This window comes from Lissotriton helveticus, chromosome 2_2 (assembly GCF_964261635.1).
Source record: "Lissotriton helveticus chromosome 2_2, aLisHel1.1, whole genome shotgun sequence".
Classification (NCBI taxonomy): domain Eukaryota; kingdom Metazoa; phylum Chordata; class Amphibia; order Caudata; family Salamandridae; genus Lissotriton; species Lissotriton helveticus.
Genome location: NC_136060.1, coordinates 340001024 through 340015409, shown reverse-complemented (window position 1 = coordinate 340015409; position 14386 = coordinate 340001024). Strand labels below are relative to the sequence as shown.

Genomic DNA, 14386 nt, shown 5'->3' with positions numbered 1-14386 from the left:
TTAAAGGGCAAAAAGAAGGGATCGGTGGTTTGAACCATCAGTCAAAAAGGGGAGGGAGGCAACAATGTTCCTACCGGGTCATACTGTGCTTTCACCGGAACTGATCCGAACTGTAGTCTGCAGGATTCTAGTCATTCAAACTGAGGCTGGCGCCAGCATGGGAGTGCCGACGTCCTGCGGCTACATTTCCATCGTTCCGTGGGCAATCATGGCAGTCATTCCCCATCGGGGGTATCTGCGGGAGTCGGGGACTCCCGCGGCTCCTCTAGAATCTTCAAGGTTGTGGAGAGCTATGGTGGTGGAGTCAACAACAGACCGGACCATTCCTTCATGCTGGGCCCGCTCTTGCCAGGCCGATCGCCATTTTGAAAGTTCGGCAGCTACCGGCGATCGCGGGGTCAAATGAGCGGACGGGCTCCACCCTGCCGGGCGAGGCGTTGCAGCATCGCCACAGTGGAAGAACCCTTTTCCGGGCGCCTGGAGCGCTGAGGGTGCAGCTGGGAAGCCTCCACCTGGGGAGGCGGGAGAGGCTTGTTCGCACCGTCTCTCCCTCCCAGTGCACCCCACGGCGTCTCGCTTGACATTTGTTATGGCCGGACCAGGCGATGAGGACGGGGGGTCGGAGGCATGTGCAAGACATCCCCCCCCCAGAGTTGTCGCAGCAATTATAGAGGAAAGAAGTGGTGCCTGGCGTGTTGTCGCTGCCATTACGAAGGAGAAAAGAAAAAATGTCTCGTCCGTCTTTGGGCCGGGCTTCCGGTGGATGTCGGCCGGACGCCCCTTGCTCTGGCCCCATGAACGGGTTCCTTGGCTCATCGGCTGCAGCCGGATCCCGTCGGCCCCAGCCCCCGGCCGTTGGTGGCCGGACCGGGAGAGAGAGAGTGGGGGGACTACCTGCAACTCTCAAGTGCCACCGCGGCCGGACTGGGAGAGAGAGGGGAGGGTCGAGGACATAGACATTCCCCCCCCTGCAACTCTCCAGCGTTGTCAAGGCAATCCCCTGGCCGGGTCCCGCTGGCCTCGGCCTCTCCTCCGGCTACACCTTACGTGATGATCTCCTGGCCGACTGTTGGCAGCAGGACCCGCCTTATATGGGTTGCTTCCGGCTGGGCGTAGCCGTAAGTTTCCAGAATGCCGTTACTTGGGCGTGGCAGGCGGTGGGACAGACACGTTTGGGGCAGTGAGGTGCGATGAAGCCTCGCTGCCTCGTGGCCACCGTACTGTCAAGCTTGGCTTCTCTTATTATTTTCAGGTTTCTTATTACGGGTTACTAAATAGGTTTTATCATTAAGTATTGTTATCGTTTTCCTTGTTCGTTATTTAAATAAAAGTTCATGTTCATCAGTGGCCTACTGAATTCGTTTTCCTATTCCTTTCTTTCCAGGTTGTTTCATGCTAAAGTTTTCTGTTAACAGGTTACAGTGATCACTTCGTTATTATTGTATATGTCCTTTTCACTAGGGGTGTTCTCTGGTCGGGCCAGATGACCTACCTCTAGTAAATGGTCCGGGTGAAACTGGCGTATCAACCAGTGGGGAGTAGATAGGCATGACAGATTACAACGGGGGACAAAGGTCCGCATTACCTACCCTTCACTATTTGCAAAGACTAGAGTATGGCGACTTCTGTGCTTGTTTGCAAAATAGAGAATACCTCCAAAAAGAACCAATTCCAAACAGTCAATGTTTGGACAAACAATCAATCAATGAGGAACGAAATAGGTACGACGTGTTAAAGGTTTGCGTTACCTACCCTTCACTCTCTGCAAAGGGAGAGAGAATATTCCTATTCTTCCCCGTTTGCAGGCAGAGAAGATTCCTAAGAGAACCAACTTCGAACAATTCAATGCTCGATTCAATCAATCAATCAATGGGGAGAAAAATAGGCACGACGTGTTAAAGTTTTGCGTTGCCTACCCTTCACTATCTGCAAAGACTAAACAGAGTATGGCGATTCTGTGTTTGTTTGCAAATAGAGAATCTCCCAGAAGCAATCAATAGGTAATACTAGTATTTTCAAACAATCAATCAATCAATCAATTTCACAATTTGTCGTGTGTCACGACCTTACCCGGACCGGACCATGTGGCCAGTTCTTCGCCTTCCTTTTTCCAGCGCCCGATCGTACTCTTTTCTCCACGTTTTTTACTGCAGCATTCCTGTGGGTTTCCAGTCAGGACAATAGGTCACTTGAGAGAGGTCCGTTCGGAATCGGTGAAGTTCATTCAATCGGCAGCCGGACGAGGGCCCTCTCAAGGCAGGTATACTCCAATCATTTAGATGTTCACCCCATCGTCTGGACCTCTCTTCACCGGACCTTATGTCGCTGATGGACCCCGCCTTGGGACGCCAATTGTTAAAAGAGTCAGCCCCGATCACACCCGATGCCCAGGCTGCTGGTGCAGGGCGACTCTTCGTTTCCATCTTGAATAGTTACCAAATAAAGAGACGGGCACTGGAAGTAGGAAGACAAGGAAAAAGGTTTATTACTCATGAGGAGAGCCTGTCATTTGGGAAACTCGCATAGTGTCTTCAGGAGGTGCTCTAACAAGTTTCTCTGAGGCTTCGTCTTTTATACACAGGTTTGTGGCACACAGGCATCCTTTATTACAATCAACGCTTTGTATAGTATGAAGGTATGTCAACACGTGGCTTCAGTACGGGCCCTTATCCTCCATGCAATAGGAGGGGCTGTCACGCAGCTGAGTGTTCTGCTGATTCCATTGGAATGTGTGTGCCTGATCGAGTCTCAGGGGGTGGGGTGGCCATGATCAATAGTAGCTTCTTCCAAGAGAGACGAGTGCATAAAGTAGTGGGCAATAAACTGTATCCTCAGGCTAAGGGATGACCAGTGGTCCGTGCAAACATTCAGGCTCAGAGGAAGAGGTCATCAAAGGAGGGGTATTCATGGAGGGACAGGAGGTGTTGGTCAGGCGCGGGGTGCGATTCTTAGGGACAGAGTCATGCGGGAGGGGTGGGCTCATGACTCGCGCATGTGGGAGAGGGGCAGCCAGGGTGCATGGGGGAGGCTTGCAGGGTCAGGGAAGGGGCGCTGGCGATCGACCGCAAACTGAGAGACCATGGTGCCTAAAGTGGCTGTCGTGTACGTGTGTGCATGGGTCTATGCTAGTGGGACAACACAGTCAGAGTTTTAGCGATATCCATTCTGTTTACACCAAGGGGTACTGTGAACACAAATGAACGCCGCTTATGTACATACACATTGCTATTTTTAACACATCCCGCACACCTACTTCCAGCGCCCTACTCCCAAGACCGCACCCAAAAGAAGGACCACAGGGACAACAGTTAGAAACCCAGTATAACCAATAACAATGCACAAGAACAATACAATTTGGATAGAGGTGGAGGAAAACTCACATGCCAGGTTTATATTGGGTACAAAGAGTGTGCATGGGGTGGTCACGAGAGGGCTAGGAAAAGTGTTCCCTCCGAGCTTCTAAGCAACAGTTAAAATTCTGCCTGGGGAAACACAGATAAATAAAAACCTTCTCTGTTAGGGTAATATTTTACTTGTTGTAAAGGTTGATTTAGTGTTTTTATTTGGTTATGGGAACTGTTTACATCTGCTGGTTACACAACTTGGACTCGTTGGGAAAACACATTTCTGATTCTTTGTAGAAAATCCCTAATGCCACTCTGTTCTCCATATGATATCCTACTGACCTTCGCTTCATACTGCCAGGCGCTCTTCTCATACATACGTATCTCCCTTCATCCTAGAAAAGAATACTCAATATGTAAGCTTCAGACTCTGGGTTCTGTGTCCCAAAGAACACACCAATGGAGATATCCACAGCTACTAAAAGCACAAATCGAGAAGTTGGTCATTAGACATTTTTGAGACCTCTATCTCAAGGCTTCTTTTACTCTAAGGATAAAGAAAACATAGAATGTATTTGGGTGGCTTACAATGAGTAGATTTCTTTTGAGCTCCAGCATTCTTGGATCCTGGGTGTTAATAATGTCTGTAGTGCAGTAGAGTGCCAATGGTTCTTGGTAGATAAAACAGCTGCTTCAGCAGTTGCTGGACAGTGTAAGTGGAGTTAGGCTATCTGAGGGCTACAACTACAGTCACTGTATTCTACTAAACAGATTGTTGTGTGTGATATTCAGGAATTGTGCAAAACAGCTGTTGAATTAGTATTGGTCCTTTACTTTTAGGCTCATAGGTAGATTGTCAGATGAAGTCATGTAATATAATGGTATTATTATCCTTTCAATAAATAGATACACGACTCATCACTTGAATTCTTATTTTACTCTACTTAAGCACACACTATATCTCCATATGGCAATGCTGTCTCTATTTAAAAGTCCTTCTAATAATTAGTAATACAGCAAAAACTAATATCAGTCCAGGAAAGGGTTTAACAGCCCATTTCACATTTTTAAACTCTATCTCTTTTAGCTATAAGAATAACCAAATGAGCCCGTTCTCTAGAGATGCATAACGATGCATAGATATTTTTCTATGGGTTTCTTTTACATGATGCTGGGAGGGGAGACAGGGTAGTAGTTTTCGAATCCCTGGAATATGTGTGCTCAATCTATGGCATTGCCAATGAATCCTGTGTTCTTCATAAGCCACAACCTCTAAATGGAATTTGATCAGCGAAAAGGTAGAACCTCTTTTCTTTGTGCCAGATAGGACAACTTGGGAAACGTGAAAGCATCAGTTGGTAGGGAGGTACTTGTTGTTATTTTTGCCATATTAGGAAACCATCCCCCAGATGCATCAACAACCCATTTTGCGATGCTTTAATAGCGAAAAATACCAATTTGCTATTAAGGAATAGCAAAATGGAATGCATCAAGCAAATCACAAAAAAATAACGATTTCTTAGAATTCCTTAATTGCGACTCGCAAATTGCGAGTCGCAATTAAGAAATACCTCCCCATTCATTCCTATGGGCCTAGAGGCCCATAGGAATGAATGGGAAGACAATCTCAAATTGAGATTGCGATTTTAAGGGTGCAGGGGTGTCCAAAGGACACCCTGTTGCACCCCTGAAATTGATCTGTGCACATATGTTGCGCACACACATGCCCTTAGGGCATGTGTGCGCAACATGAAACTTTAAAAAATGCACTTTAGTGCATTTTTCAAAGTTTTTGCAAATTACCATGAAGTTGTACTTCATGGTAATTTGCGTGCCCTATTAGCGAATTCGCTTTTTTTAAAACTTTCATGCATTGCATTTAAGGAATCTCAATTTGAGATTCCTTAAATGCAATAATCGCAATTTAGCGATTTCTGAATTTGCGATTTTTGCATTTGGGATGATGCATCCCAAATACAAAAATACCGGTCGCAAAGGGGCAGATTCAGAGAATCTGCCCCTTTGCGAGCTGATTTTTGTTTGATGCATCTAGCTGCATTTTCTTTCATTTAGTCAGACTCCTGCTTAGCGATCTTTAATCCTAACTACCGCAACCAACCAAAAACATAGTATAATCTTTTGATAAGTTTTGCCCCAAATAATAATAGTAATAATAATCATACTAATAATAATAACAATGACTTTATAAAGACTAAAAATAATCTGGAATTGCTCCTTGAGTTGGTCACCATTAATAGTTTAGCCTACACTGCAATAATTTTGGAGCTGAAGGTTGACTCTTGAGTGACCCTCCTGAAGAAGCAGCTGCAAACACAGATGTGAAAGTTCAGTGCCTTTAGTAGCCACATGTTTTCATTGTAGATGTTGTTTTTGCATCACTTCCTAAAGTCCTTTATAAAATAGATGGTTAGGGCATACAGATGGACACTCTTTAGCACAAAAGAGGTTGGCGATAGGAATCTACATATCAGGGGTTTCTCATTTAACACCAGACGTTTATATTTACCTAACTTATATTTTAAACAATTGGCTGAGCATTCATCGTGAGACTCAACACCATAAACTTTGAAGCAGGTGAAGGAAATTAACTTACCTTAGTTGTGTTCCATACAAGACAAGAAATCATTGAAAAAAGTAGGTATAAAAATTCATCTCCGAGAAATATGACCTTGAGCCGTTCAAGAAGTCAAGATAAGACTTGTAATTTTGATCTGTTGTGCGTTGTGCAAATTGTTTTTGGCACTGTGCTCCCCTTTTGCAGGGTGTTATCTTGAGTTGAGCCAAGCTCCTGGAAAGTAAGTCAGTGGTACCTTAGAGTGCAGTGGGCTCACCTCATTTTGGTATTGACACAGCCTGTGTTCTGCATGCATTTTGTCAGTATATAACCAAGGGTTAGGGGCAATGATGCACCTCAATCTGTTGAGTTGCCCAGAAGATCTTCATTTCATTAAATATTCTCGTGAATGTAGTATGCATTTTACTTTCTTCTGGTGGTGTTATGCGGTGAGACTCTTCTTCTAAAACCAGGAATCAAAGTCTATTATTTATTTAAAATTGCACTGATTTTTATTTTTTTTCTGTATGATTTTCTTTTCCTTGATTTCAAGGATGACTACTGTTTTTTGGGAGGTGCTCCTAATCATTGGATGACTTGTGTTAGGATTCTTGTTCGGGTAGGAAAGCAGTAATGTCCTAGTATCAGTAGTGGACTTTCTTTCAAGTTGACAGAAGAGAATTGTTCAGCTTCCTCGTACACCAGCGCAGATATACCCGTGCTTTTCCTTAAAATGATCGCTCTATGTAGTAGATTCATTTAGATTTTTGTATGTCAATATGATATAAGCATTTTAACGTTTAGTCATTCCCTGAATTAACGTTTTCAACATGCTTTTATATTTGTGATGGTTGTCATATTTTCCATTAGGATTCAAAATGGGTAGAAGAAAAACAGCAAATCCTCCGGACCAACCAAGAGCTGCTTGAAAAGGTATGTTTTCTTATTTTTTACCTGTTTACAAAATACTTAACCTAAAGATCAGATTACTGTATCCTTGATTTGTGGTAGAACTTTTAATTAACAACTCTGTACTATTTGCAAAGTCAATAAGTCTTGGCTTTTAATAGAATCAAATAGCTGTGCTACTTCGTTTGCCGATGCTTGTTTGGATCAACACATATTGCATGTATTAAGACGCATGTGCACGTATTTCAGGCAATCTTGGAATGGTTTTCCATTCCATTGCATGCTCACGTATGCATTGTGACATTGTGGGCACGTGTGATGAAGGGTGTAAGCATGTGTAACTAATGATGCAGCCACCATTTCTTTTTTAATTTACTGTTCTAAGATAGCAGATGACAATCTTGAAGTAGAATAGTAAATTAAAATCTAAGAAAGAAATGTGTGTGGTATTATATGTTAATAAAGGAGCGACCTGGCACTAAATTGAAGCCGCTTGGGCCCTCCCAAACAAATATATATATATAATTAATAAGCAAAATGATGCAATGGGTTGGGGCAAAGAAGTAACTTTAGTGGGGGGAAGTCAGTGCCGGGGGTGGGTGTAATTACAAAACAAAAGAAGAAAGTCAGAGAGGTGGGAAATCTACACAGAGACTGAGGGGAAGATAAACAGGTAGCAGCACACAGGGAGGGAGAAAGAAAACAGATGCACTCCCATGGATTGCTTTACGGAAAATAAAAATAAAGTTCCCAGAATGCAAGCAACATTGGTAGTGGAAGAATACGTCATCCAATAAGAAAGCTATGCTCTTGAACAGGACAATCACAAGAATAGGGAGGAAAGCCTACAAATCAAAAGGTGGGAACTAAGATAGACAAAAAAACATACAATCATGAGAAAGGGGCCAACCCAAAGTGGAATCTGTGTATATTATAACCAGTAGGTCTGGCACGAGACAGCTTAATTTGCCTGCAACCGAGTCCTCAAAACTATGCTAAGGTGCATTGACTTCACCTGCTATTGTACATTACACGCTATTCACCTCAGGAGATGGGGCGTCCTACCCACACATGCACAACGGAATTGTTACTACAGTGTAGGAAGGTAGCATAGCAAGGTCTTAAAGGTACAGTGGTTTTACACCACATGATTTTATTCTTCCAAGGAGAGATGCTATGAATTCAGCATCACTCCCTTAACTTTGCATAAAGAAACTCACTTTTACTTTATAAAGATAAGCCATCTTTGTTTTGTAAATGACTTGTAGCTGAAATCTCATGTAATTTTTATTTTTATTTATACCTTTCTGTAGTTTTATATATGTATTTGTTCCACATGAGGAGACTGCACTGTGGTCATGAAACCAAAGGTGACAATTGGGCTCTGGTAACACAAGGCAGCTGCATTTATTGCTTGTTCATCACATCTTCATGTACCTGTCAAAGTTACATTAGAGTCACAATGCAAGAATGTATCGACATTGAAAACGTATTCCGCATATATTTTTTAATCAATATGTTATTTTAATCAACATACAGAGATCACTCATGGACCCGATGTTTCCACAAAGTATCAAATTACATTTCTATTTGAAAGAGATTTTCATTTTTTATATTTTCTGACTTTAGGTATTTTTGTATTATATTTTTCTTACATAGAAGAGGAACGAATAGAAGAGGAACCTTACCTCATCTTGTTTACTTCTTTACTTTTTGGCTGTGGGGTTGTGACAAGTCACTTCCCTTAAGTAATTTGCAATTGCTATTCTGTACAGGAAACCCGCGGGCAGATTTATCAATACCTTTCACTGATGCAAAGTCACAAAGTCTGACACAAACCTGTGCAAAATGTTGATAAAGTATTTACTTTCCAACACAAAAACATTGTGCTGTTAAGTAACCCTAAAAGTAACACCAGTCTTGTTTTGCACTGATTTGTGTTACTTTGCATCAAGGGGGCATCTCATGGGGGGTAGGTGGGTATTCCCACTCTACCACCAGTGGTGTTTGACTCAAAAACCTGTCTACTCACAATGGTAGACAGTGCTTTGCACCCAAAATGAATGCCTCTTCAGGGCAGGTACAAATAAGGAGAAGTGGTTTCATTCTTTCTAACTTTTCACACATTGCTTGAGTGCTGCTCTATACAGCCCACAATCAATGTGGGAACATTTTTAAAGCATGTGTAGGCATAGTATTTTGTTCTGAAAGGATATTATTCCAGTACAAAATCTATGCTAGACATCATGCTCACACCTTTGCGCTGTGATTGCTGCACTGTGTTGCGATATAAAATTACTAAATGTCCTCCTTAGTTTCGCTTTTATACCTAAGGGCACCACTTTTAGCACCCTATCCCCTCTTATATTATGAGCTATTTTCAAAAGATATCTCTTTGTGATCAATAAAATGATGGTGTCTTTAGGGGAAGCTGGCACTTCATGACTTTTGACCTAGTAATACTTTTCTTTTTGTTGGATATGTTCAATATCGATGGGTATTCCGAGTTGATATGATTGCTTCCTTATAGAGACTCGACGAATGAACTGATATGCTTCAGTTTTAATGCTGCCATATCCTATATGGTTTTAACAAGCGTTGCAATATGGGTTCAGATATTCTCTATTCGCCCGAAGACTCTCGCTCCAATTCTGCTTAAATCTCCACTTTACCTTCTGTGGACCTCAGAAATGTCATGGGAAATATGCCCTTCACTGAGATTGACAAAATGTTGGTTCTCGGGTAGGGAAACCAGCTCTTCTTTTGGGAAGATAGTTTGGCTCCACATATCAGCTCCTGCAATTATCTCCTGGTAACAGCTTCACTGTTCAGCTTATACAGTGATACCTCTGAAACCATTGGGCGCATCCTTATATTCTGCCATCTTCACCGCTTAACCTCTTACCTGCATTTGGCACATCTGTACCTGAACTGTTCACCTTGTAATGATGTTCAAATGTTGCACCACATAGCCAGCTTTCATTTTATACCTAAATCATGACCAAAAAAAACATGATTTCACATATATCTACCAGACCTTCGCCCAGCATTAATCGTACCCTAGAATTGCTTGTGGTACAGGGCTAACATGTTAGGGACTCATTTAACACATTTAATCACAAGATCGTACTTCAGAGAGTCCAGGACATGGCTACAGTGTTATGTTATATTATGTTATGTTATTTATTCTTGTAAATCGCACTGTTACCCTGGGGCGTCCTGGCGCTGAGAACTGGGTTGCCTGGGAGAGCGGTAGACTGTTATTGAGAGAAAAAACAAGTTTTCAGACGCTTACGAAAGGAGATTAAATTAGAAGCATTTCTTAATTGGAATGGAAGTTTGTTCCATGCTTTAGAGGCACAGTGAAAGAAACTTCTGCCTCCCCAATTTGTTTTCTTGAACATGGATGTTTGAACTAAGACCACACAAAGAGCCTTAAACCGAGATCTCAGTGGGATGGGGAGCCAGTGTAGTTTCCTCAGCTCACCTCTAACCGAGGCAAACCTCGCAGTATCCGATAGTAATCTGACTGCCGCATTGTGGACCAGTTGCAACTTGTACATGTGTTGTTTCTGTACATTAAGATAGAGACTGTTGCAATAGCCCAGACGGGACAAAATCAGGGCCGTAACGACCGTCCTTAGGTTGCTGGCTGAGAAGAAGAGCTTGATTTTTTTTATTATTCTGAGGACCAAGAAACAGGATGAAGTCTCCTGGTTCACTTGGTCCCCCATAGTGAGTTTGTTATCCACTAGGACTCCCAGATTCTTATTTATTATTTTATTTTATTTTAGGTATTTGTAGAGCGCACTGATACCTTGCAGGCTTCCTGGCGCTAGCGAATACTCTACAGAAGGAAAAGAATAAAGAATGACGAATGCCGAGGTGTCTGTGCAGGCAAGCCGAAAATTTTTAGGGGAATAGCCAGGTCTTAATACGCTTCCTAAATGGAAGAAGATGAGGGATCTGGCGAATATCCGGGGGCAGACTGTTCCATAACTTGGCCGCTGCGACCCTGAAGGACCTGCCCCCTGTTCTGGCTTTGTAGAATCTGGGCACTATTACCAGGCGAGCAGATGAAGATCGTAAGTCTCTAGTGGGGGTGTACCACCGAAACAAAGCTTGCAGAGGTTTGGGCCCAAGTCCATGCAGAGCCTTAAAGACAATGCAGAGGGACTTGAATGCCACACGCTGCTTTAGGGGGAGCCAATGTAGCTCGGCCAAGGCCGCAGAGGCCGAAGACCTTCTCGTCCATCCAAGAGCCAGCTTGGCGGCGGCAGATTGAATTCTTTGGAGTTGGTCCACCAGCGTGACTGGAGATTCGAGGAGCAGGGCGTTACAATAGTCAAGGCGACTAAGTATTGTACACCTGACTATTGACGCCCGAGCCTGTGCCGGGAGGAGTGGCATGATTTTACGCAGGGAGCGTAACAAGGCAGTACAGATCCCTACTGTTTTTGCCACCTGGGTTTCCAAACTCAACTTATTATTGAGCATGGCTCCCAGATTGCGAACCGAGGAAAGTGGTAGAGGTTTAACTATCGTGTCTGGAGGCCAGAAGTCACTTGGAAACTGGCGGGGTGACCCAGTGCCGGCACAGAACAAAACCTCTGTTTTGGAGGCGTTAAATTGGAGGGAGTTTCTGTGAAGCCACCCAGCCGTCTCTCTTAAACAGTCATGGAAGGAGATAAGAGGAGTGGAATCTACTCCTTCCCAAGAGAGGATGAGCTGCGTGTCATCAGCATAGTTGACCGTTTTTTATCCCAAAGGACTTAATTAACCTGATCAACGGGCACAGGTACACGTTGAAAAGAATGGGGCTGATGGAGGAGCCCTGCGGAACTCCCTGAGGTACCGATGTGAAGGAGGATTGGAATGGAGGGAGGGAGACCGCTTGTCTCCTGTTCCACAGATAGGAGTGGAACCAGAGCAGCGCAGATTCTTGGCTTTCCTAGAGGGTATTGGACAGGATCCCAGCTCTACTGGTCACCAGTCCGGTGTCCAAACCCGGGGATTGTTGCCGAACTTTATCACCTCCGTCTTTGCTGAATTGAGCTTTAGACAGTTGGCTGACATCCATATGGAAATGGAGCTCATGCATTTCTGAAACCTTTCCCCTGCCTCTCTTTCCGCTCCCTCCATAAGCGACAACACAATCTGTGTGTCATCAGCATAGGAGGTGAGCTGGAACCTAAATGACCGGATGATATTAGCCAAATGGGCCACATAGATATTAAACAGGGTAGGGCTCAAAGATGAGCCCTGTGGCACCCCACAAGGAAGCGAAAAGGGGTCAGAGACATTCCCATCGAGATCCACGGTCTGGGACCTATCTGCCAGAAAGGAGTGTTACAGTTTTCTAGCCAAACCCTTAACTCCAATGTCCGAGAGCCGATTCAGCAGGACCCCATGGTGGACTGTATCATAGGCCGCGGATAGGTCCAGGAGGATTAGGATGGCACTTCCTCCCCTATCCACAGCCTCTCTGATCTCCTCCATTGATTTTATTAAAGCCAGCTCAGTACTGTGAAAGGCTCTGAATCCAAACTGTGAAGGGTCTAAGGAATTATTAGCCAAAATGAAATTACTAAATTGGATGATCATTTCTTTCTCCAGTACTTTGGCGGGCAGCGGGAGTCTGGAAATCGGGCGATAATTGTTTGAGTCCTTGGGGCCAAAGATTGCTTCTTCAGCAGAGGGAGCACGGAGGCTTTTTTCCTGTCCCTAGGAAAAATTATGGTATGTAAAACCGAGTTTAGTAGGGGTGTCAGAACTTCTCCAATGATTTCTGGAATTAGCTTAACAATTCCCGCAGGACAAGGATCACCTGGAGCACCGGATTTTATGGTGTGCAGCAGTTTACTCAGATCAGCATTCTCAATAGGGGTAAAATGATCCAGAGAGCCTTGGGTGGTAACTAGGTGGACTGAGTCAGTGAGATTTGAATCTGCCTGTTTTCCATTTATTTGACCTACCAAGGAGATGAAGATAGTTTCAACTTTGGTTTTGAAATAATCCGCCATTTTATTGCAGAACTCTACATCACCCTGTTTTTTAGGGTCAGTGGGTTTGGCTAGTTTACAGATCGTTTTAAAAAGTTCTTTAGAGTTAGATTCGGCTTTGGTTATTTGTAGTGAAAAGTATTCCTTTTTAGCTTCAAAGAGAGCTTGATTGTAGCTGGATGTACAGGTCTTATACTTTTCCTTCATCCCTTCAGAACATGATTTCCGCCAATCCCTCTCTGCATATTTACAGATCAATTTTGTGGCCCTGAGCTCATCCGAGTACCACGGTGCAGTTGGCAGAGCCTGTTGGGAACCCATTTTTTAACAGGGACTAGCTGGTCACAAGCATTGGTGAGCCAGGTGTTATAGTTGGATGCAGCTTCATCCACATCTACCGGAGGCTGGACCATGGAGTTCAGTAGGATGTTTCCTAATCTTTCCACATCCAGCTTACCCCAAGATCTGGTGCCTATCTCGCGATTCTGTTTGTGGTCTACGGACTGCGCCCGCAATGGTTTAAGTCCAAACTTAATTGCCGAGTGGTCAGACCAAGGAATGGGGAAGACCATGATCTCAATTATGTCTTTATTGTTGGTATACATACCATCCAGGGTGTGGCCCTTTTCATGTGTTGCCACCTTGAGCATTTGCTCCAGGCTACCAGTACCCAGGATTTGATTTAGCCTAGAGGTCTCAGCATGTTTGGGATTTTCGAGATAGAAATTGAAGTCCCCCATCACTGAGAAGGATTCCAGGCACAGACCCTCCTCGAGCATCAAATCTAGGGACTCCAAAAAACTTCCCTTGGAGCCCGGAGGCCGGTATATCAACATCCCCTTAAACGGTCTGTGGAATTCAGAGTAGATCTCAAAAGCTAGGGCCTCACAGGCCACACTAAATGCTGGTGTAAATTTAGGGGCGAGTGAATTGTGGTAGAGTATAGCAAGACCGCCCCACTTCTTATTGGACCGATCCAGGGTGTAACAATGAAAGCCCAGCGGTGTAGCTTTTACCAGATCAGGGCCAAAGCTATTGTCGGTCCAAGTTTGGGTAATGAAAGCCAATTTAATTCTGTGCTCCCCCAGTAGAAGAGCTGGTTTTACAATTTTCTGGGTGGTCTTATACTTATAAATATACTCATATACTCATATGGTGTAAGACTCATATGGTCTTATACTTATAAATATACTCATTAGAATAGTGGGGAGCTGTGTCTGACAGCACATACAATGGGAGCTCATGGTGTTGATCTTGTCCTTGTCTAGGGCCAACCTAGGGCATAGCAGATTTTTTATTGCAGGGTTAAAATTACGTAAGTCCCTACTCGAATAAACTATGCCCTCTGCCTAGCCGCATCCAGGGGTACGGGGATTAACTTTAGTATTAATGCAGTTGATTGTCCATATGAAGACAAATAAATGATATACCGTGCTCACTTCAGCAGTACAACTAGGTTACTCTGTTCTACCTTTGAACATCTACCAACTAGTCAATCTGTGTCGGACAGTAATTGCATCTTTAAGGTTCTAAACCTAATGGTATGGTATGGGATC

At 43.9% G+C, this 14386-nt stretch overlaps 1 protein-coding gene across 1 annotated transcript in view; it reads left to right on the top strand.

Moving 5' to 3' along the window:
* JAKMIP1 (janus kinase and microtubule interacting protein 1) overlaps positions 1-14386 on the top strand; it is a 1395482-nt gene that overhangs the window by 1077021 nt on the left and 304075 nt on the right. The window contains 1 exon segment of the mRNA XM_078678490.1: positions 6790-6852. Coding sequence (XP_078534616.1) covers positions 6790-6852 — 63 coding nt within the window.